This window comes from Sinohyriopsis cumingii, chromosome 8 (genome assembly GCF_028554795.1).
Source record: "Sinohyriopsis cumingii isolate HCF-2022 chromosome 8, ASM2855479v2, whole genome shotgun sequence".
NCBI lineage: Eukaryota > Metazoa > Mollusca > Bivalvia > Unionida > Unionidae > Sinohyriopsis > Sinohyriopsis cumingii.
The window spans coordinates 82,046,245-82,072,960 of NC_142968.1; the positions used below are offsets into that span (position 1 = coordinate 82,046,245).

Here is a 26,716-nt window from a genome sequence, read left to right on the forward strand (position 1 = left end):
TTATCTTGGCAAAAGTAGAAACAAATACTAAACCTAAATGCAAAACAACTAAACCTCTCTCTCTCTCTCTCTCTCTATGTATATATATATATATATATATATATATATATATATATATATATATATATATATATATATATATATATATATATATATATAATTTATATCCAGGAATACTTTGATTACAAAGACAAGCTGGTGAAATACGATTACCGTCCTCTGCCAACAGAATACAGCCCCTATGGCACGAATCACATTATAGAAATTCATGATTTCAACACAGGTAAGACTATATCGCATTTTAACACAATGATCACAAAATGCAATTGTTTTATGAGTTTCTAAAATCTATCTTCCTTAAATGATATGCACAGAGAGAGAGAGAGAGAGAGAGAGAGAGATAAATATATTCAAACATGCCCGACACGAGCTTTTGGAAAATGAGAAAGTGGCTATGCAGGACTGGTGTCTCTATAATAATTCCAAATATATACAGAGAAACAGAGAGAGAGAATGACAAAGTCAAGTTAGACCTGATCAAATTCACAGTTGTCAAGAGTTCGCTTCCCCAATAAATTTAACAATACAGACATTATGTACTTGCTTTGTATTTACTTACCGCCAAAGCATCGAGGAAAAGCTAGAAGAAAATGAGAAAAAAAAAACACTTGTGTGATACCTTATTGCAGATATGATCCATTTCAGGGAAGAATTTCAACATTTCTTTCCTCAGTAATGAGTTCTGATGACTTTTTGATGTTGCTAATGAAACAGTCGTGGCCACCAGTCACGTAGAGTGAGCTAAATGTTTAGGTCACTTTAAAGCATATGTGAATGTTTAAAATGTTCCAAATGCAATCTTCCTCATAAGTTTGATAGCGAAATATTTAGTTTTTTCGTCGATAACTGAATGCAAAATACAAAAAGCATACACACAAGCTTTTACATACAAAACGTTTCGATGCCAGATATGCAATCCTTATCTAATCGTGGCGGTAGGGTTACGGTTAAAATTGACCTCTAATTCATGCAAACCTTTTCCAAAGAAGATGCATATTCAGATAACTAATTAGATTTAGTAGTATATAATCAAAGTCATTTCTTTGTTTCAAGAGTTGTCTACGTCACAGACATTATGCACGGAAACTGTACAATACAGTCATTTCTTTATGTTTCAGGAGTTGCCTACATTACAGATGTTACACACGGAAACTGTACCATACAGACAATAGAGCAGGGCATGTTTGATGACAAAACGCTTCCGGACGCTCGCCATGTTCGGATGAGGTCTTCAAGGGAGTTTTTCTACTTCGACTCGACTAACTACACGTACGAAGGAGTTGTAAGTAAAAATCAATGCTATATATTGTTCCATTAAATCAGCTGTATATCGGGCAGCTGGATCTAGAACTTAATAGTTTATACAAGATGCAAAAGTAGAACTGGGTCAGCCATGCAAGTTATTCACGGTACGTGCATAACGTTTGTCAAGTTTTACCACCTAATGCAGCATTAGTTTTCAATTGCATTTAGTGATACAAAGGAAGTGGCGACGAAAACACTACTTCTCTTCCAGGCACCTTTGCTTTGCCTCTGTATTCCTAGACTAATACATTTTCGGTCACCGCTCAATGACTGTCAGTTAAAATGGTGAAAGAAGCACACACATAAACGCACGGATATATATATATATATATATATATATATATATATATATATATATATATATATATATATATATATATATATATATATATATATATATATATATATATATATATATATATCAGACAGGTTAAAAAGATATAATTCGTTCAAAGGTGGATTCGGAACCGTACCGCAAGTGACGTGACCTGTCGCATAGCTATCACATTCGCACATCATGGTGAATGTACAGATTATTAAAAACTTCAAATTGCATGTGTGATTAATTTCACTCATTCATTAATATGTACCCTTTTCCATTAAATGTTTTCTTGATTAGAAAAAGAATCGGAACATTGACTGTGATTCTTGGATTGGGTTTAGAAGCGATTTTCCGACAAAACAGGCTGGAGTCAATTCAACGTGGGAATGGTACTTCGCTACGGTATGTATATGACTTTTTTGCAATGTGTATAAATGATTTTGGTCGACGTTAGTGGTATGCTTTTTTACTCTTGTATAATCAAATATGTATCGTCTATGATCAGTTGTTTCATTTTCAATTTATTTTTTAAGAAACTGACATGAACTATTGGTTCATTTTCACACCTAGACGAGAAACAAGACTTCGGAACATTATAAGTTGCCATCTGAAAGGTGTACAAACGTAAGTCTTCCTTTAAATCTTGTCACAGACTAATATTCGTACTGTAAAATTCATCAAGACATAATTCTATTGAGTTTAAGATTTTATCTATTGCATGATTTGCACATTTTTTTACATACATTTACAAAATAGTCCAAGAGCACTATTGAGCTAATACATGAACCATTGATTTGTATATCGAGACTCTATGCTCCTTGGTAATTGATTTACAGAGTGACTGGACAGAAACTAATCCTGGTCAAGAGGTTGGAGGGATCCCAATTCAAATGCATGTGTCTGCACCTCTTGTAAGTTTCATTTTGAGACTACTTTTTCTATAAAAATGAAAAGTAAAATGTACAAAAGAAAATCCGCTTGTTTTCTTTGCGTCAAATACAAAAAATAATATAAAAGTAGGGATTCTTTAATGAAAATGTTCATGTATTAAAATGAATTATTAAATATCAGTCCTCAGCAAAAAAAATTCATTGATTGTACTCTAGGTTTTGCTGGTTCCAGTGTAAGTTTTAGAATTGATCATACTATCATGCCGAAAATAATATTTTTTGTATGTGCTATAGGAAAGCAATATATTTACATTAAGAAGAAAGCAACTCACAATCTGATTAATAACAGATCTCCACTGTCCTACATGTAGATTTGATAGCGACCGCTAGGGGGGTCATGTTCTGTTGACCTATGCTATTATCATAATCGCTAATTTTATCAGTCAATCGGATGAAGCCATATATCCTCGCGTTTGGGAGACTGAACAGTATGCCTGAAGAGCATCAATGTGTGCCTATCGATCTGAGTTACACTCAGCCTTCTGAAAGCTGCAAGCATTGCCACTGGCTAACTCAATGGCCATGAGAAAATGACCCTTGAGTGATTGTTGTCAGATCCACACCCACGACAGTGGAGATCTGAATTTCAGATTGAATCAAATCACTACGCACTAAATGACTGATATTGTGTTCCTATACTTGACATATTATTCTCAGGTAATAATAAGCATTGAATAAAGTCCTAAATGAACACTTAATGTGCCTATTTTGCTATACTTTGTCTCCTAGAATTGATCCATCATCCAGGTTGTGTGGCTTTACATACTTAACTAATTATCACAGTTTAGATACCTTGCAAGGTGTCAAAAATAAAATCCGAAATACTTTTTTAAATGCTGTGCAACGACTAGATATAATTACATTTATTTTTATATAGATAAACGAATACCTAAAACAAGTAATTTTCTTATAATGAAAAAGGGACTTACCATTAAATATTGCGGGAAAGGTTGTATACAGTTTGGCACTCTTGGACTAGGCGATGATAATATCACCCGGAACTTGAAATAAATTGCAAATCTAAAGTAACATTGTAGGCTCTAATACCATATCAGTATCAGATTGTTTCGATTTAAAATGTTTTTGGATGAGTTTTGCCTTCGTTGTAGCTCAATTTCGACTTCAACTACAACATATACGACTTCAAAAAGCACCAGCCGGACCTCCTGAAATTCGATATCAGTGCTTGCTATGTGATGCGAAACCGGAGAGTGTTCCAGTTTAGTATTCCAGGTTGGTATTTTAGGTTCACATTCTGACAAAAAATAATATATTGATTCACTTCTATTAGCTTTTATACCTTTTGTTTCCCCTATTTGAACACCGAATAAACTCATATTATCGTTTTTAAATAAAGGGTGCAATAGGTTTGTTGTCAACTTACGGAAAACTCATTATAGGTTTAGAACGTCGAGATACATTATGTAGCGCTCTACAATTTCGTACCTGACATAAGGCTAGCTTTTTAAAGAAAAAGAATTTCCCGGGTTTTCCTGACCTGTTATCCTAATCATTTATAAACGTCGTCGGCAATTCAACTGAATCATTTCAAATTGAGCAAATGAATAATTAACCTCAACGCAGAATCAAACGAATAGCAGGAAACGAATCTAAGATTGCTATCAGGGTACAGGTGTCAACGTTGAGTGCCACCATTGAAATATCAACGCCGTATTACGCCGTTGAAATGTGTCAGTCGTCGATCAGAACTATTTTGAAATGGCCTCTGGTAGCACCGACTTTTTCTGGACTCACACAACCGCAACCACAACCACAACCAGAGCATAGGGAATTCTCTCGACGGTGAACTCTGTAAATTACCCAATCAGCGACGGTAGAATGAGTGGTAACGGTAGCGCATGCATTATGTATTCATTAAAAAGCAATAATCACCAATTATACAATAAATTTCTTTAATTAATCACCAAAACTTCGAAATCAGTTTCCCTACACCGATAAGCGGGCCCAATGGTCAGTCAATTGAGACTGTACTGGCAAAACTACGAGTTTATTACAACCGGCCAAAAACATCAGTGCAAAATCATTTTTGGTTGATTATCCTCTAATAATTTATTGACATTCGGGCATAAAACAAGGATGATGGAACACCCGACTGAATATCGTGGGGATTTCAACTGAATCATATCAAACTGAGCAAATTAATAATGAACCTCAACGCAGAATCAATCGATTTTGTTTCTGGATCAATTCAATCAATGAGTGTAATACGATCCCTCTGTAATTTCCCAGTCGCAGATATAATCGCATTAATATTTTCTTGGTTCATTATGCAATTACTATATTTCTTTAATTAACACCAAAAGATGATCACGTCCAGGGGATGCCCACTAGTTGTATTTCCTTTGATCTATATAGAATTATATATATACAGACACGCTTTCTACAGAACGTTGATACTGTTTCATATACTATTTTATGACCAACTGGATATGTACTGATCAGTGTTAAGTTTTGTGTGAGCACACACCCCGGCGAACCCCTAGGTGTCAAAACGAAATCCAAGCAAGGTTCCAAGAGGACTTGATCATGCCAGGAATTATGCGTGTCTAGGTCTAACAGTTAACATCGATCATTGCGATAAACCAAGCTGACTGTCAGCACACTGGTCAATACTATCTCAGTCTTTATAACAAGGTTTTCCACAAGGGGTCGTTGATTCAATCATTAGCCATTGACAATTGTTTTTTTTGTTGGTTTTTTTGTTGGGGAGGGGGGTTGTTGTTTTTGTTTTTGCTCTTTACATCATTATATAATAACACAGACGATCTTTAATTAAATAAACAATTTGCTTCAGTTATATGTTTAGCAAGTGGAGTGTCACAAGGGGATTAAGAGAGGAATATTTTCATCTAGTTCCGTTTCCTCAATCGAAAGTTGCCCAAGAAAATTTGCAAGATTATCTGTGCTTGCGCCCCAGGGGGCGACAAGATTTGATTTTTATATAGTAATAGACAAGAAGAAAAATACCAAAAAAATTACTATATGATTTAAAATTACTGAAATATATCGACGCGGCTAAGGAGCGTTCAGGCGCGATAGAGCATCGCACGTTTGGTCGACGTTCCGTATTGATAATCCTGGAATTAATCCCAGTGACAAAACTTTGATCGATGCGTCAATGAATAACCCTTCTGGATGACTAAGGGACGGCGATAAGTACTGTTCAGGATCAAACTTGTTGTCGTCGACGATGATGGCGTACATCAAGACGGTTCAATGTGGATCATCAAGGATAAATTCTACTCTGTTTGCGAATAAAGACGAGGCCAGCACATCGTCGTCGTGGATCAAACTTTTAAACCGAGGTTGCTTACAGGTAGTAATAGGCCATATTATAAGCGAGCATATCCTTTGACTTTCGTTGTTTAAGCGTTTTATACGTTAAACGAACATACTATCGATTCTCTTCGACCAATGCGAACTAGTATCTTAAACTGCACAGCTGAAAGTGTCACAGAACATTTTATGAATTGGAAAATGGACTGACAGAATTACACAAAGAGAGAATACGCGAATTGGCCAAAAGGGTTTGAGAGAAGGGAGCCAAAACAGAAGACATCAATGCGTTAGACAAAACTTAAAATGTTATATAATAGAAAAACAATAACCGACTAGGTTTTGTACAATTCCGGCAACTAGATGTCAAACGAAGGGTGCTCCCATAGCGATAGTTCACCACAACGCCCATGCATGGACGGCAAGCGCAAATAATTTCCATCTAAAGAAACTACCATCGACCACCAAATATAGTCGATGAATTCTGAATAATTGTTTTACAGTCACATCTGTCGCTGCTCACTTTTGCCGGCAAATGAACTTCATGGCCCAACTTCAAGGGTCTTTATAGAGAATATACAGCGTTCACGTATTGAATTCGGGTTTGATGGCCCCTGGGATACAAAATACAATCCCGATTATGTAATTTCCATTGAGATGGTAGCTTGTTCATCCTTGTAGCATTCTTGTAAATGGCGCATGCGAGTCGTATTTTAAGCGATTTGGACATCCGACGCACGAAATGACCAGAATTGAAATAAACGGTCCGCTGCCGGTAAATTTCCATGGAAATCCAATCGATTTAACTGGATTTGCCGAGATAAAATCTTTTGAGTTTGCTAACAATATTCATCTTGCTATTCCTGAGTGGTTTGGTAGTCATTTTAATAAACCAGACGGAGGTTGCTCAGCAAACAATTAAAGCGATTGGGCGTCAATAGCTCTATTGAGGTTCATGCTTGCTAAGGGGATACTGACAACGCTGACAGTCAGTGAAGTAACAGTTTTGTATAGACCACGAATGAGAGTCTGGCTACCAAAAGCTACGTTCGCTCGACAAAGATATATCGTTTGCAAAAGATATGGGCCGAAAAATATCATGTGCGAATTTACAGAAGAAGTCTCATCTGATAACAAACGTCGTTGCACAAGGTTAAATCATTGACCAAGTAGAAATGGATTTTATAATCGATAATGCGGACAAAAAAGGTTATTAGCCACCAGTGAGCGGGCAGACGTAACAAATGGAACTGCAATTGTTAGTATTATCAGTTACTGTGATTATTATGAACCGTCATTGGCACCATCATGATCTTATTTCCCGACATAAAACAGTTTATCTGAATGGCTCTGGTGGTTCTGGTCAAACAATACGTGTGTAGAATTGTTTAAGGGGATACCAGTCTCACCCACTGACATGATAATGCTAACCCAAACTCACCGTCTTGCTATGGAGATGAAAGAAATGGGGGTTAAGGCTAATAGTCATCACGGCTTCTCTCAATGGCATGGTGATCAATGGACTCCAGGGCGAATGGGAGAAAAAATATTTCCTAAAATCATCATTTGGGACTAAGTATGAACGGTGTCCAAATAAAACATCAACAAAGTTTCTGGATTGGCTATCGAGAAAATCAACGGCGATTATCTTGTGTGACGATCGTGAGTAACCCCTTCCAGTTACAGGAGAATCCCCACATAACTGGCTAAAATATAATATGTCGATTATTCAGAGATGTTAGAGGATCACAGGATTCAATGTGAGATAATTCGCAGAGTAATTCCAGAAACGCCAATTGGTGATTTCTGAAACTTTTGACGCCCTCGTGATCTGATAGATGAATCCAGGAAAATAGTTCGTGATTAACTTCAACCTGAATTATATATCAGCGTCATAAGGAAAATGACCTGAGTTACCTGTTCCAAAAAATTCTTGTTGATAATCCAGGTTCGGCGACCCAGCAAACACTTGTCCTTAATGATGTTGTTGATCTTGATGCTGAATTTATTATGACGCTGTGACAACAACAACAAAACATTGCGTGCTTTCGCAATACAATAATTTTATGGCAATAGTTTTCAAATAAACCACGACAATTTACTGCGGACAGAATCGATAGTAGGTTGGGCCACACAAGCGAAAATGTCACACTGACATGTCTCGAGACCTGCTGCATCAGCGAGTTTGCTAATTGTCGCTGTGCCTTTCCAGTATCATCTTGGACTATAATAAATCGATTCCTTTATATAATTATCGAAAAATTATTTTGCCAGCCCTGGGGGGGTGGGTGGCTAGACCCCATCCGCTACTTTACCGCTCATCGCCGATCTTATCAACCAGTTGGACAGTGACTCCCTTATATTTTTATAATAGATTTTAGCTTGTGAATCGGCTTCACATCAGAGCTATCTCGTTGTTGCAGATCTTTATTTTTCATAAGCGACGTCATGACCATGGCACGCTTAATCAATCACATTCACTGAATAGTTCGCAGCTCTTGGTCGATTTTCCTCGTCAAGTTTAATATCAAGTTTTTCTCCCGGGTGCTTAGCGTATATAGTTCCTGGTAATTCCCCGAGTGTTGCGGCGATATCACCACCAAGACTTTGCCGACTATGACAGCTCTCAAACTTATTCTTTTTTGTATCGCATTTCACGCACGTTCCTGCTCGTCGACGATTCCGTGCCGTTGTAGCTCTTAATCCAATTGTATCAATGCCCATCTTGCATCGAACACATCGCAAACTCATGATTGTACATAATAATATATTCCTACAAGATGAACGTGATTGATTTTCAACTACACAAAAGCATGAACAAATCAAGCATCATCCAGCATTACCCAATTCTATCCACGGCATCATCATTGGTCCATCTGAGTCTGGTAAAAGTCAGTTGCTACCCATCCTAATAAAGAGATGGCTCAAATGGAACAATTTTATTTAGTGGCACCATCCTCGGACATCCAGCGATGTTATGGAGTTCTCAATGAATTCAATGAAGTTGTAAATGATTCCGAATCGACCGAAGTCGACGATTTTAATGGAGATATCAATAATCTTCTGGCTTATATTGTCATGCTTGACAAACAAATTCAGCCAGAAAATTTTCACCTGGCAGGCATAAAAACACGGATGTCATTTACGTTCCACATCGATAGGCTCAGATCCCCAAAGTGATGAGAGATAACTGCAATTTTTCGGTTATCTTTAGCGGCGTTAATACACATATGCTGAGAAATATTCATCAGACTAGGTGCCCAGGCGACATGGACATAAATAAATTTAAACACTTCCTTGCACATTCTCAGAAAACCTCACATGGATTAATTTCATTAATCTACACTATCGAAGAACACGATATCGCACTGGTCTCGACAAAACATTTGGTTGAGCAACCCGTCAGTACATCAACGATAAGTCAGTTAATTTATAACACACCCTGTGGTCACCCACTACAAAAAGGGGGAAGGGGTGGTCCTCTAAATGACGTTGCGGAAGACTCGGATCGGCATTTTTAATACAAATACAATACCTCAAACTTTTTTAAGGCCCTGAATTAAGAAACGGACTTTTAAAAACGTTCACGAATTGTCGATTCACCCATCCATCTACCCACCCCTGGTGCCTTGGTTATAGATTATACAGTTTCGACTTCAGATGTGCTTGTATAAAAATAATATGGTAGATCCGCTTGGGCAATTTTACTTACTAGAAGACAAAGAAGAACTTTTAGGAAAAAAATCTGTTAATGTTTTCCACTTTTTATATGCATTGTGCAATTCGTACGGTGCATTTTCAGAAGTTATATTGTCTAGTCCGGTAAAATTAGTTTTCCATATTTTAATAGCAGCCAAAGACAGTGTACTTGAGAGTAATTCAGGTTTATTTTTCCTGCACATAGGAACAGCTATTTTGGTCAGCTGTATGCTTAGATCATGTATAATTTCCACAAGTACGTTACTCAAAGAAATTTTAGCTACGGTACATGAAATTACTATGGAGGTATACCAACATTCTCTCCAGTGAGTATATTGCAAATGCAGACTTTAACTTACACCTGTCATTCTCTCAGAAATATATAATTTATGTAGAGCGTCCACTCAATGGGTTCTGCGGAAGACCCACTTCACCAGTCCATTGCAACAGTGGTCGTGCAAACGGATGCTGAAACTCAAAATAAAGCTTATAGTGAAACAATACAGCACTATATTTCACTTTTCTGATGATATTACAGTGATTATCGTTGTCGGTGACTCAATAAGTAACAACGCATCTATATATATATATATATATATATATATATATATATATATATATATATATATATATATATATATATATATATATATATACCCAAGTAAATATTCCTTAAATCTTTTTAAAAAATTGTTTAGTACTAATATTATTATTATTAGTAGTAATAGTAGTATTAGTAGTGGTTGTTGTTGTTGTTGTTGCGTTTAAAGCCATTTTTCAGCACACGATAGGCTATAGATGGCGGCCAGTATTAATGGTGGAAGAAGAACCCGGGAAAACCCCGGAAAGAACCACCAACCCACGAGAAGCTACTGGCAAGCTTTCTCACTTTCCCACATTAGCCGAATCCGAGACTCGAACCCACGCAGACAGAGGTGAGATGGCAGTGATCCGTAACGGAGAGCGCTTTAGACCACTCGGCCATTCGGGGCCCCCGTGTCATGATGTTGTTGTTGTTGTTGTTGTTGTTCTAGGGTTTAACACCATTTTTCAGCACAAGATAGGCTATACATGGCCTCCAGTATAACTGGTGGAGGAAGAACCCTGGAAAACCCAGGGAAGAACCACCGACCGACGAGAAGCTACTGACAGGCTTTCCCACGTACCCACGCTAGCCGATTCTTGGACTCGAGCCTACGCAGACAGAGGTGAGATGGCAGTGATCCGTAACGGTGAGCGCTTTAGACCACTCGGCCACTAGAGGCCCCGTGTACATGATGTAACTTCATCATTCAAAGTTTGTACTTGCCTTTTATGTATATCTGTACTAGCTTAATAAAAAGGTGGATTGGACAAAAAGGTCTTTTTATATGTTGTGTCCAAGTTAGAACATAAGGAGAGTATGGCTGTCTTTGTGTAGTGTTGTAGTAGTAGTAGTAGTAGTAGTAGTAATAGTAGTAGTAGTAATAGTAGTAGTGATAGTAGTAGTAGTAATAGTAATAGTAGTAGTAATAGTAGTAGTAGTAATAGTAGTTGTAGCAATAGTAATAGTAGTAGTAATAGTAGTAGTAGTAATAGTAGTAGTAATAGCATTAGAATAACTCGGGTCCATTATTCCGCTACAACATGCTCTTGACATACTAGTTATTCCATACATAGCTTTACCCGGATATAATTTGTACTGTACATTTTGTACAGGGCTTTGATTTTCATCTGTCATTTGTTCCCAGCCTGGAATAAGATTAAACCATTTTGACTCACAGTATAAAAGCACGATAATCCCTTTTTCGATTTTTGTTAGGCAGCTTTTGTTGGGCTGACGACAGCATAAACTAGTTATGTTATTTACAGGTTTTATAACCCATATAATATTTTTTCTTCTTTCCTTTGTTATCCTATATATGTATTTTCCCACGTCACACATGTAGGAGTCACGAATTCGTCTTGGCTTTTGTATTTAGTGTTTGTTTTGTGGATGTAAATTGTTAGCTTGAAAATGCAGAACATTACTTAATGAGGCTTGAAAGAACCCCACACTTTTGGATTTTCCAAATGTCACACTAAACAACTATATACTGTACTTGTTGTTTGTGAGAGCGTTACAACGATACTTTTCCTTCTTACACATTATTTAATTATTACCTTGTGCATTCTTGCTAGGAAGTTATATACCGTCAGTTTCAAGTCTTGAGGACTTCAAATTTGCGATTCTGAACGCCATAACGAGTGTCACTGGTGTCTCCCCTCTTCGTGTGTCACACTTACAGGTAATATCTCTCTCTCTCTCTCTCTCTCCTGATTTATATAATGTATTTGGCTTTAATACATTTGCAGGATTTTGTTCCGAAATGTTTTCAAACAGGACAACTGTCTACTGTTTTCAATTTGACTAAGATATTGTCATATTTCCCAGCGTTGCATGCTTTTCATACAGTTTTTATTGGTAAGGGAAACTTTCACCAATAGAAATAAATATAAATATATACATTAAGTTCTTAACCGATGGATACCTGAGTATAAATAGTTTACAGATTTTAGTGTACTATCGTTGTTCTTCTTAGATGATTGCTTTTGTCAAAAATGTTGCATTTCTGTATAGTGTTATGCATATTTGATTTAATTATATCTGATTTAATATATATTTATTTCGGGACCCCGAGTGGCCGAGTGGTCTAAAGCGCTCACCGTTCCGGATCACTGCCATCTCACCTCTGTCTGCGTGGGCTCGAGTCCAAGGCTCGGCTAGCGTGGGTACGTGGGAAAGCCTGCCAGTAGCTTCTCGTGGGTCGGTGGTTCTTCCCTGGGTTTTCCATGGTTCTTCCTCCATCAGTTATACTGGCCGCCGTGTATAGCCTATCTTGTGCTGAAAAATGGCCTAGAACAACAACAACAACATATATATATATATATATATATTTATTTCAATTTAATTGTTTGTTTGTCATTTTTTTTTTCATTACATACTATTGTAATGTAAATTTATTCACTGGAGATGATACTTTTTCCAGAAAATAGTTAGACCTTGACTGTTCGTTTTGATAAACACCAGATGTTGACCTAGATCCTGACCTTGATTCAAAATTAGTAGCAACCACGTAAATAAGTTCTATTTTATTTTAAAATGATAGGTTGTTGGCGAGGTCATGATAAGACAAATAGATTTAAAATGTAAACAATTTTTAATTATTTTATTAATTAGAATTAAATGATTGGTTTTCGTCAGGGTCATGTTAAGTGTACGTGATATAAACACGATCACGTGATCCCCCTCCTTTCGATTTCGCAATTTAGGGATTTTGGAACCTGCGTTTTAGAATACGATGTAACCTTTGTTTTGGAGACATGATCTCAGTTGGGCTATTACAATGGAAAGTGACTTTTGTACCGTTTGGAGTTATTTCACATTATTTGGATTCAAAAGGATTGATTCTATTTTCCTAGAAAATACGCGTGATCATGTGAAATTCTTGAACAACCACATGTCTTTTGAAAAATCTATTTGGATTTCCAAAACCGGAGTGATATTTCTTGTTTCTATAAGGAACTGTAGACTTCAACACACTACAGGTTATATCATACGTCACTGTCTTCCATCTTGGATTCTACGTCGGGACTCGAACTTGAAATCATTAGAACATTTCATTATTAGGACTTCTAAAATGTTATTCGAGGATTATTTCTTAGATTATTTTTGGATTTGATTCTTAAAAGTGTAAGTTCCTATTTTTCATTTTTACAGTGATTTTCCAGGGAAATAAATTATTATATTTTTCAAATCTTGTTGTTTTTACTCTTTATTGTACTACTGTTTATTGGAGACTAAACACGTAACATAAGAATAGCTACATATTCTAATGTGTTAACGTTTGGATTGTTTCACAATGGGGATCTACATCTATATTGCATGTATATTTGTTGTGTTCCATGCCGGCATAAATAATTTCATTTTACAGGAAAGTACTATTTTTTGGAACGACTTATTCAACAAACAAACTTACAATTGTATTTGGCCACGAACATAGTTGACAGAAAGACTGATTTACCATTGTCTGCCAATTACTACGGTTGACAGATAGCCTAACTTACAATTTGTCTTTGACAGATAGACTGACTTACAGATTGTCATGGTAATAACTACAGTAGACAGACAGACTGACTTACAATTTGTCATTCAGTGACTGCAGTTCACAGACAGACTTACTGACAGAGATAGAGCGACTGTGGGCGAAGATCGGTTGCTATAATGAAAATGGAATAGGCGTTTAAATATAGAGAAATAGGGAGAAAGAGGGACAGATGAAGAAAGCTCTCCAGTCATACCCCGTAATTTCTGTGTTTTTCTTGTACACATAGCCTTCTGTGAGACCAGATTTAGTCACTATATCTAAGTAGGAAAATATACATAAACTTTCTTCATCAGGATTCAGACTATCTGCAGGTGTTCTCTCTTTTATTTCTAATGTATGTCAATTGCACAGCTATATACTGAAATCACTCGGGCCACCTTTTGCAGGTGATACATTTGTTAATGTATTCTTCTTCAAATCCACAAACTCTGTGGGATGTTTTGAATATTGATTTCACCAACTGGAACCTTTGGACCAAACATTGTCTGATATATGTCAACCTGGAGAAGGCCGATAATATATTATTTTGAATATTTAGAATATGTTTCAGAGGTAGAGCGTAAATGCACAGCATAAGAATCAGGTTGACTGGTAATAATTTACTTAGAAGTTTCTGCAATAATAAATGGATTGCTAATTATTGCTAATGTCAAATCTTCTATTAGGATACGGGTTGGAAAAGAGACCAACAGTTAAATATTTAACAATGAAACATGTATTTTGTAATCAATTGGCAACAAGCTATCTGACGGACAATCTAACATCCTTACTATTTCACTAAACAAACCATCAGTTTCACTTTTTTTCCCCTTCTTGGAAGGGTCTTCCAGAATAAAATCAATTCCTTCCATTTACATTGGTTTTACAACCAAGGACACAAAATATTATTCACACCAGATTAAGGTATGCATATAGTTAATTTAACTTGGATTTATACTTGGTTTGTATTTCTCCAGCTTCTAAATGTCAAAGTGTCACTGCAGATGAAAATGTGGCTATATATTTTGTTTGTATTACTCTCTCTCTCTCTCTCTCTCTCTCTCTCTCTCTCTCTATATATATATATATATATATATATATATATATATATATATATATATATATATATATATATATATATATATATATATATATTCAACATTTGCAGGGCTTCACTACTTCGATCCATCTTACAAATAATAACTAAAATTAGTATAAAATTACACCTGAATAGGGACGACTAGCTAACTGTAGAATAAACGTTTTTCATCAGTCAGCAAATACGTTAAGGAGACAGACAGGTGTATTTGTTTCCAAGGGAATTCATTTGGCGGGTACACAGGACCATTCAGCCTGGACATTCACTATTTAGCCTCCCTTTATCTTAAAGTGATTAAAACTCGTTAAAATTGATTTCATCGTTATTGCTTTCTTGCCGTAATTTATCTATCTGAAATATAAATTGTAATTTTCTGTGTATTCGTAGTCAGTGATGGGTTCAATTTTGTATATTTAATTACAGACTTTTCTCCTAAATTTAATCAAACAATCTTAGTTTTTTAATTAATAAATTTAATTGAGATTTGCATACGGCTAACACCGTTTTCTCCTTTTCTCTCCATTTTTCTCTCTTTACTTTCTTTCTTTCTTCTCGTACTTTTTAATCTTCTTTTCAGTATTTTAGTTTTTCCATTCAGGAAAAGATTTTTCGTACACTTGAGAAATGGCATCAGTAAGTTTGAATACATTGTGTCAATTCGCAGTATGTCACATATATAACAACATAATATGATGAAAGTCAAATGATGTGTGCGTGTGTGTGTGTGTGTGTGTGTGTGTGTGTGATAGACGTCAGTAGAATTTAATATCAGTTTAGCCGCTAGCGATAACATGTCATATTTACGATTTTTTACTTAATAATGTTATTGAACGTTTTCTTCCATTTACGTACAATATGAAGCAATTTACAAAATGTTAAAATGTAATAATGAAATAAGACATCGAAATTCCATCTGCTCTAATTCCAGACTTATTTTGACCAAGATATTGTAGTAACATTTGAACTCCTTGATGTGGCACCAATAGTTGGTGACGTTAATAAGGCTGTGAGAGAAGTACCCTTAGATGTTGCCGCAGATACGTTGACTAACGCAATTAATGGGGGACAGTTTGTCATTACTTTTGATGCGAGCAATAACAATTACCCAAATGTAAGTGCATATTTTACTATTATGAGTGAATTAGTGATGTGTTATAGGCATTCTTTGAAGTAGTTACATACAAATGATTCAGTTTGGGGACTTGGTGTGTGTGTGCATGTGTGTGTGTTTGTGTGTGTGTGTGTGTGTGTGTTTGTGTGTGATTTGTATTTTTAACGTAGCTTTGGCAATTGTTCACCGCTCCGGTGGCCCAGTGGTCGCCTCGGATGCGACAGGTCGCGGGTTCGAACCCCAGCCGAGTCATATCAAAGACTTATGAAATATTGTACTAACAGCTGCCTCCCTAGGCGCTCAGCATTAAGAGGTTAGTGTTATTATTGTCGGCCTGGTGTCAGGATAATGTGACTGGGTGGGACATAATACTACATGTCTGCGACATGATGCCCCAGTTCTAGATATCACTATAAACTGCCACACAGCAGACATCGTAGCGATATGACTGAAAAATTGTTAAAGCTACGTTAAAAATCCATATCACAAACATAAAAATTGTTCAGACATATCACTATGATGTCTGCAGTATGACAGTTTATAGTGATGACTAGCACTGGGGACTAATGCCGCAGACTAGTCCGATAAATCAGCTCCACAAATCTGTGTTGATACTGATGGACGATGTTGTGAGTATAAGGTCACCTGTTCACTAAAATATGCAATTTTATCATTACGGAGCAAACCCGCGTACACTATAGACACATACCGTTAATTCGTATCGGCCATATCAAGCGCGAAATTCAAATATGGCCACAGGACAGTTGGTTGTGCTATTCCTTGTGGATTTACAAGTCACCAATCATATGATTTGCTCAGGATATATAATCTATATGTCGCCAAGAGAACCCTTCAGCCGACGGCAGCTGCACAGCCACGAAAAATTACCGGTAAGTGTATAAAATATACATCGACGTGTGCAGCCAAATTTGGATGCAGATAATTGCAGCTTGTAATCAATAGATGATATCAGCCCCCTCACCCGAAAGAAAATTATCACGGGTGAAGGGCTGATTTATCGACCTAACCTAAAACATGTAGCATAATGCCCCACCCAGTCATATTATCTTGGCACCAGGCCGACCAGTCCTAACACTAACCTCTTAATGCTGAGTATCTAGTAAAATTTTTAACAGTCTATTGCATGACTCGGCCTAGGGGTTTCCAACCCGTTACCTCCCGCATCCGAAGCGGAAGCTCTAACCACTAGGCTACAGAGCAGTTAATTTGGGACTTGGTAGATCTTATTGAATTCCCATTGCACTGTATCAGTATGCGATAACTTGATTCGTGGCTTTATAGCAGAGTAACGAGAAATAAGAAATGACATTTAAATAACAATAATGTAGTTTAATAATAAAAATGAAAGTCGATAAAAGCCACAGCAATATCTATCAATACTGAACTTATCAACAAAAGTAATATGTATTATTAATCAGTCTAAGAATTGAGGGAGGATCCAAAGGGATGTGGGCAGAAGGGGGTGAAGTTGACGCTCCCCGACCCTCACAAACAATGAGCGCAATACAAACGTAATATTTCCTAAAGTTAGAATTTATTACAGTCACATCGTTAAAAGTATGTCCTGCAGACGCTTAAAATGCGAGAACTTTAGGGACTTAAAAAACTGGTCCCCAACTTTAAGGTTTCACTCCGCAGACCCTTCTCTAACCTGTTTTGGCACTGAATATTATTTCGGGATCTACCCCACTAAGAACAATAGCAAATGTTCATATGAATGTGTGTATGTATGTATGCATGCATGTATGTATGTATGTATGTATGTATGTGTGTGTGTGTGTGTGTGTGTGTGTGTGTGTGTGTGTGTGTGTCTGACTGACTGACTGACTTTCTTATGTATGTATGTACAATAAAGTGTACCCATCTGTGTGCTTGTGCATTCAATATTACTCTACCGATATAACTTAGAAAAAGCCATTATGAACTTTACTGATACGGGAAGGTGTATTTATGCGTGACCTGGTTTAAATTTAACTACATAATTACTTTAATTTGTTTTATAGTTGAAGACCATTGTTGCTAAGCAACACAGCATAGTGGAGAAAACCTACCAAACTCAGACAGTCTCCGAGACAACTGAGCAACTGGTACAGGGCTACGGACCAGGTGAGCATTCTCTCTCGCTATGTCTAGAAGGCAAGTCGAAAATAAATAAAAGGACACAATTGAAAGGAGTGTGGTGTCAGAGGATTAAAGACAAAATGAAATGTTCAGACTTAACTGATTTCAAATAGGGAACAATAACTGTTGTAAATTAAGGAATAAAAATCAAAGATTAAACTATGAAATTATTCATGACTTTAGTATGACAATTAAATATTTATTCAAGATATAGCTATGGTTATTGGAAGAATATGACAAATAAAGTTTTATACAAAAATAGCTATGGTGAAAACAGTATGGCAAAATAAATTTTATACAAGAAAAGCTATAGTGATAGGAGGAGTATGACAAAATAAGTGTTATGGAAAATAGCTATGGTGAAAAGAGTATGACACAATAAGTTTTTTTTACAAGAAAAAGCTATGGTGATGGGAAAAGTATAACAAAAAGGCTATATACAAGAAAACAATATGGTGATGGAAAGAATATAACAAAAACGTTTAATGCAAGAAATAGCGCTGGTGATGGGAAGAGTATGACAAATTAAGTTTTATACAAGAAATAGCTACGATGATTTAAAGAGTATTATTCAGAGTTTAGATTTTGTCCACGCTTGAAAAGATTTATTTTCCAAACGTCTACTATAAACGTTTTCTATATGCTTTCTTTTTCTAAATCAATTTTTTTTAAAAATTTAATTTTTCCAACAGGTGCCATGGCCGCTATTGGAGTATCTATGCCAATTGTTGGCGTCGGGATGGGCATCGCCTTTGCATACTTCTTCTTCAAGTAGACGTAGTACGATAGAGTCGCCTTTTGGCAAGAAAACAAACCAATTCGTAGTAAATACAAACTGAATTAATTTCAGTGAAAACAATTGCAATTTTGTGAAAACTGTAGAGTGTAACATCCTATGAGGTTTCTTTCAAATAAGTATAAGAAAAAGTATTGGATTGTTTCCTATGTATATTTGGTTGTCTACAAAATAAAGAGAATTATCAACTATGTCAATTATTCCAGCTTTGAAACCTAATGGAGAAAAAATGGCGTATTCTAAGAACTGATAACCAGTCCAGGGATATAGTAGTTCAATTTATTTGTCTTTATATTTGAGTAATAATACTAGCACGACATAAGTAAAAGATGTCAGAACGCATAAATGATCAGAGACACTAAATAAGAATCATAAGCAGCAGACGACTTTTATGTGCACTGTGATATTCATATTTACATAGTCCGTTTGCTCTCCGTTGACTGCCCGTAAAATTCCGATGTCTTCTAGCTTTTAATGCTTATACAATTTACAAGCTGACTTGATTCTTAGAATTGTAGTGCTGGTAATTGCACCAACAGAAAATGTATGGTTACCAATATTAGACGAGGGTAATTTCTATTGTTCCTTCTGTATTATATATATATATATATATATATATATATATATATATATATATATATATATATATATACGCTGAATGCATGCAAAATGAGCCTCAAAAAGCATACAATTCATTATACAATTCATTAACATAAATTTTGCCAGGGTTTTTTTTCTCCTATATTTCAACTATTATAATCTTCTAAACATGTTGATTTGTCCTCTACTTTTCAATTTTTCTAAATTCAGTGGAGTCAAGGTTCAGTATACATACATACATACATACATACATACATACATACATACATACATACATACATACATATTGCCTAGCTAGTTTTTCAGTGCTTTGTTTTCTTCTTGAAATCTACAAAGTTTCAACTATTGATAGAGGCATTTCAAATTTAATTCAAAATTGCTTTATGCACAACTTTGTTTATTAGTATGTGAGTCGTTCCTGTAAACATCACTTACTAATAGGAAAAATTGTATAAATACTCGTTCATCATGAGTGATTGGTCGTTTACATCATGTCCTTGTCTCCATCTTCAGTGTCAAACAATCTTTCCAAACAAATGATGCATGAGATGGAGGTAAACGTGCATGCTGACATCATTTGTTTTCAAGATTGTTGCAATCTATCTGAGTTCCATTGCTTAAGAAATATAAATAAAACATTAATACAATTATTTACCCTAGTTTTCATTTCTATCCTCAAGAAATAAATATCGTTCTCAATTATTTGGACTTTATTAATTGTTTCTATATAAAAGAGTCCTTCTTCTATCTGTTTCCCTGTCTGTCTATCCGTATGAACGAATAAATTTCTTTGTTCCTTATTTAAAAAAGATTACATTCAATCATTTTTATTATTGCATAATATCAACAGAAAACGTAATGAATACACAGAATGCTAATAGTATTAATACACATACCATGTATAATGATTTAATGTAAGAATTACTATTATACCATTGAACATAATCAGTATCAAATGCATTATGATGTGTGAGACAATGTTTATAACTCTTTAAGATTGCAAAGAATCATTGGTTATATAGAATAAAGTGTAAATATACATGATCATTTCCAAGTAATTGTATGCGTTTTGGTCGCCATTTACATAATAATGTAGACATGTATTTGAAAGCAGATCTCGGTCATTTGATCAACAATGGGAATCTTCTGCGTTTGACTAACAAGTTGGTATTAATTTCAAATCATGTATTAAACCACGGTAATTGTTTTCTTTTATATTAACTAAGGAGTTAAAATCCAAACGAGAACGTGACCGACTAACATAAATTTGAAATTCAGGTTATCATTTGCTCTTTGGTTATTTTGCAGCTCTTGTCTTTAACTTTACTATTCTCTTTCGTATTGGGCAATCGACGCCAACTGCATCAATCCGTTATCATTCACCACGGGTGATATTAAATACAATATGCACACCTTTCTTTATTAACTAATACAGCATGTAAAAATGGCATTATGGCTATCTTCTTTTTCAGTAACTTCGTTTACGCACATCCTCATCAATCTAACAAGTTATAATGTGTCCACAAATATTATGTCGTCATACAATATAAACATATAAATATGAAGTCCTAGTACAATATAAGCATACGAATATGAAGTCGTAATACAATATAAGCATATAAATATGAAGTCGTAATACAATATAAACATACAAATATGAAGTCGCAATACAATATAAGCATATAAATATGAAGTCGTAGTACAGTATAAGCATACAAATATGAAGCCGTATTACATTATAAGCAGACAAATATGAAGCCTTAATACATTATAAGCAGACAAATATGAAGCCTTAATACATTATAGGAATGCAAATATAAAGCCTTAATACAATATAAGCATTCAAATATGGATTCGTCATAAAATAAAAGTATAAAAATATGAAGTTTCAAACTGAAGCATTAGCAGCAGTATAAATTATATCCTGGTAACTGATAACTTGAAAAACTATCAGAAAAACATTTCTATGTCTACATCAACTCCATCCTGCACACAAGTGGTATAGCAAATACGACCACCGCGAATATGATGTGAAACGAAAGGGTTATCACAAAGACAGACTAGAAACATGAACTCAAAGCGACACCAACAATAACACGACAGTGTAAGTTATAGAGGGCTGACAGACTGAAAATTATAATTTTACTTAACAAAACAAAGAAAAAATACATGCCCTTTGGTGATAGCATAATTGACATGGCTCCCAGCCATTAGCTATGTTACTTTATTCATTGAAACAAGGAACAAAACAAATCGTAGACAAAATAAACTTCTTAATTGATAAACATGATGTAAGATTTCGAACTAAATAATGTGGAATTATGAATCCTGCTTATTCCCTGCGTGATAAAAAATGGTAACGAAATAATTACAAACTTCCATAAATGTAAATTAATAACATGGCATAGCATAAACGGGAGGTTTGGGTGGTCTAACAATCGTAAATGAAAGGTCCATACTCTCTTTTATGTCTAGCGTTCCGTAGGATTTTAGCGAAACGTGATCGAGTGAGCCAATAAAAAGCGATTTAATATGTAGATTAAATCAAGAGAATGGAACATCAAACACTGACTGGATATGAGAGGTTGTTGTTGCTTGAGGGAGGTGGCCTTTATGGGACGATGGACAGTTAGACTTATAGCGGGTAGAAAGATTATGTAAGCCATGAGTGTTTTATATCTTTACCTTACTCATCAACATCAAAGTTTTTCGATATATATGGTATCAAGATCTCGTCTACCCTATATACAAATAGCAATGGGTACATTGCCTTTGTTAGTCATGACCAAACGTATCCTTTGAAACGTCCCTACCTGGAGCACTAATGTGCCGCACACAATGTTTATACATGATCTTTGCTCTGATAGGGACCCTAAGTATAACTACTAATCAGTTATGATATTATTGTATGCGGTGACAATTTCATGCTTTATCTATAACAATATGATAAATTCATGTGTCATGTGCCGCAAGCTGTGGTTGCTGTAGACTATGAAATCAAATCTTATCTAACGCAGTACGGTAGGCTATTCGTGTCATCATCAGGAGTTATTTACCACGGTTTATCGCAGCTAACACAACTGCTCTAAAGCGCATATTCTAATAGTATATATGATGGTATTCATAATTACATATATTAGTATGAAATTATGCATATCAGGATATTAGCAAAGTATACCGTGGTTATGAGGACACTAACGAATCTACGGGCATATCCATCCAAGAAGGGTATATCGACAAGTTCAAAACTACATGCAACCATGCAATATATAGAACTTCGTTATAAAAAGGACTCTTTTTTCAAAAAGAATTATTGATCTTCATTTCATATGTGTTTAATATCGATGAACGAGAAAACTCATTTTTAAACGTTATGCGCAAAAGTACATCATGCAAAACTTAGTATATCGTTCTCTCTCTCTCCCTCCCTCCCTCCCTCTCTCTCTCTCTCTCTCTCTCTCTCTCTCTCTCTCTCTATATATATATATATATATATATATATATATATATATATATATAATATTGAAATTATCTTTTACAATCTATAATATCACGACTTTGATATTTCTGTCATTGGAAATCTCTGTACATCATGTTTCCTGTCAAGCAAAATAGTCCTGCACCAAAGGACAACAGTAGCGTGTGGTTAATTTCGCTGTGGCTTATGAATGTCAGCAACTGGATGGTGACATTATGTCCTAACATTAAGGTATGATAGGACTCACTTTTGCTGGAAATGTCAATATAATTCTCTAGTCCATCCGGTGGAAGCAAATTTGATTTTGGATCCAAAATGACTTACTTACCACCCTATATAACCTGTAACCGTACTTTCATTTCCTACCAATGCAAAATCACACAAGGTAGGTTTTCGTTAAAATGATTCGCTATATGATTGTCGTTTCACTTGTCTTTAACTCTGCTCTTTGGTATAACAACTATCCTGTTCAGACTTTAATGCCATTGTTTCCAACACTTTTAAAGACAATAGAGCAAATCGATCCATCGGTTTAACAGTTTATGTGACATTGGATAATGTATACCTTCCCATCCCTTCCGATGTAAGACTGTTACCACCATCCAACTGTTTACGTCCAGAATCCATTATACCTTCATCTCTTGCAAACAGTCACCGGTCAAATTCGGCGTGAATTTGTCGCCTTTTCTTTTAGTTATCTACTCAAATCCTCTTCTGAGTTTTCATACATACTTTAATGTCGACTTCGGTCAAATCTAGCAATGTACGTCCAGTCACTTAGCTCATATATAGATGTTCTACAAATGTTTGCTTACATTTACCTAGTTTTGAGATTATGTTGAGCGGATATTGTATAGTAATATCGTCACTTTTACTCTTAACAGCTTTCACTATAACGAACTTTTTTTATTTCCCTTGTTCCACAATCCATACAAGTTTTTCACGTTGCAATAACGCATCCCTTTTTCCACGGCCCACTTGTATATTGGCCTCTCTAATATATATATATATATATATATATATATATATATATATATATATATATATATATATATATATATATATATATATATATATATATATATATATATATATATATATATATATATATATATATATCCTCTCTTTCAAGTACAAACCGTAATATATTATTACTAATCAAAGTCAAACAAAATGTACAATATTCAATATTTTCGACGTGAATTTCTTTTCCTGTTTCTTTTTAAAAACCTGGAAAAGTTAGGTTCTAGTATCCGCGCAGCATTTAACTCGAAACCATATATAAAACTTATGATAAAAGGTATATAAATATGACACGACACAAGCACTAGGTCACCAACATTCTGAATATTTTTAATTTCATAGTTCAAGAACCGTGAAAGTAAGACAGTCCAAGGTCACAAACCATCAAAGTTATTTTTAACAAAAGAATAGGCTACCGACCTTTAGATGTAAAAAGTTCGTAAAGCCATTACATCATATTTTTCTTTTCTCTAACTCTACCAGAACCATTATTATATTCTAGATATCCTGGAGATCCCAGTATGAGTTAAGATAAAATGCTAGGGGCATACAACATCTTACTATCTCCCAGTACTAGTGAAGACAACACGACTGGTGCATACGACATATTACTATCTCCCAGTACGAGTGAAGACAACGTGCTTGGGTGCATACTACATGTCACTGATTATTAGTATGAGTAAACAACGCACGCCTGTGTCATACTATATGTCACTGTACCATACTGTAATTAGATTCGATAGTCAGTAATTTCAAACAAAAACCTCATATAAGTAGGCTTTGCCGTAATAATGATACTCTTATGTAAGTAGACTTTGCAGTAATGATGATAACCTTATGTAAGTAGGCTTTGAAGTAATGATGATAACCTCATGCGCGTAAGCTTTGGCGTAGTAATGATAACCTCTAATAAGTATGCTTTGCCGTAAAAATGATAACTTCATGCAAGTAGGCTTTGCTGTACTAATGATAACCTCATGCAAGTAGGCTTTACTGTACTAATGATAACCTCATGTAAGTAGGTTTTGCAGTAATGATGATAACCTCATGGAAGTAGATTTTAACATACTAATCATAACCTCATGTAAATAGGCTTTGCCGTATTGATGATAACCTCATGTAAGTAGGTTTTGCCAGACTAATCATAACCTCATGTAAATAGGCTTTGCCGTATTGATGATAACCTCATGTAAGTAGGTTTTGCCGACATAGTAATAACCTCATGTAAGTAGGCTTTGCCAGACTAATGATAACCTCATGTAAGTAGGTTTTGCGGTAGTAATAATAACCTCATGTAAGTAGGCTTTGCCGTACTCATGATAACCTCCTGTAAGTAGGCTTTGCCAGACTATTGATAACCTCATGTAAGTAGGCTTTGCCGTAATGATCATAACCTCATGGAAGCATGCTTCGCGTATTTATAATAATCTCATGTAAGTAGGCTTGGCCGTAATGATGATGATGACCCTCGGGTTAGTATGCTTGACCGTAATAGTATTGATAACCTCATGTAAGTAGGTTTTGCGGTAGTAATAATAACCTCATGTAAGTAGGTTTTGCCAGACTAATGATAACCTCATGTAAGTAGGTTTTGCAGTAAGGATGATAACCTCGTGGAAGTAGGCTTTGCCGTACTTATGATAACCTCATGTAAGTAGGCTTTGCCAGACTAATGATAACTTCGTGTAAGTAGGCTTTGCCGTAATGATCATAACCTCATGGAAGCATGCTTCGCGTACTAATAATGACCTCATGTAAGTAGGCTTGGCCGTAATGATGATGATGACCCTCGGGTTAGTATGTTTGGCCGTAATGGTAGTGATGACCTCATTTAAGTAGTTTTTGTCCATCTAGTTATTAATCAGTACAAGATGAGCAAAGTTTAGGTTGATAAATCCATGATGATAAAGGTTTTAATCAATTGTATAACAGTGCCAAACAAAATTTTTGCGAAAAGACCACCTTTTGCTATTCTTAAGCATGTATCTTAACAGTTTCCTGTCTTACGTCAACGTTTTCTTTAAATTTTAATACATTTAAGTACGTAAATAATATAGATTATACAATTAAAGTCAGCAGCAATGCAATTTTGATTGAATCAGTTGTATTCGTATAACCTGCTTATTGAATTTGTAAAGTGGGTTGCAAAAAGCCAGACCTCAAATTTTCTATGCAAATTTAAAATTCATCTGATTTCTCATTTTTCCAATAGTTTTGCTAAAATGTCAAAATTTCTTACACCCTAGATCTCACTCATCGTTTGTCAGTTAATGTATAAGATAGTATTTGATGTCAATCATTAAATGTAGGATCAGTGTGATTTACAAAATATGCACTGTGAACGAGATTCTCTGGCCCTCCCAACCTACCGCTTTACAGTCATACCGTACATTGCTAACCTGATCTGCACAACACTAAGCAACGGGTGATCGTACGGTGGAAAAGGAAGGGTTTCACATCCCCGTATATTTTGGTCTCAGTTGCTGCTAAATTTTCAGATTTGTTCAAAGGTTGATGTAACGTGTTGTCATAACGCAAGTATGATATCAATTACGTGTGTTACTTATAGAACTTTCCGGTAGAAATTTATTTTGTTTTTAAGTGTTTCTAAATTAATATATGAATTTGATAAAGAGGGAAAGAAAGGATCAATAACAGTCATATTTCATGGCAGATTGGCATATTTGTATTCAATAGCAGTCATATGTCATGTTATCAATAGCAGTTA

The 26,716-nt window shown here is 35.4% G+C and overlaps 1 protein-coding gene across 1 annotated transcript in view; it reads left to right on the forward strand.

The window, feature by feature from the left end:
* Positions 1 to 20,137, forward strand: part of LOC149793995 (uncharacterized) — a 33,084-nt gene extending 12,947 nt beyond the window's left edge. Inside the window, exons 7-15 of the mRNA XM_089967918.1 lie at positions 172 to 283; positions 1,179 to 1,342; positions 1,985 to 2,089; positions 2,524 to 2,598; positions 3,747 to 3,870; positions 11,794 to 11,900; positions 15,767 to 15,949; positions 17,974 to 18,076; positions 18,784 to 20,137. Of these exons, the coding sequence (XP_089824044.1) occupies positions 172 to 283; positions 1,179 to 1,342; positions 1,985 to 2,089; positions 2,524 to 2,598; positions 3,747 to 3,870; positions 11,794 to 11,900; positions 15,767 to 15,949; positions 17,974 to 18,076; positions 18,784 to 18,866 (1,056 nt within the window). The 3' untranslated portion in view covers positions 18,867 to 20,137. The remainder of the gene's footprint in view (positions 1 to 171; positions 284 to 1,178; positions 1,343 to 1,984; positions 2,090 to 2,523; positions 2,599 to 3,746; positions 3,871 to 11,793; positions 11,901 to 15,766; positions 15,950 to 17,973; positions 18,077 to 18,783) is intronic.
* The last annotated feature ends 6,579 nt before the right edge of the window (positions 20,138 to 26,716 follow it).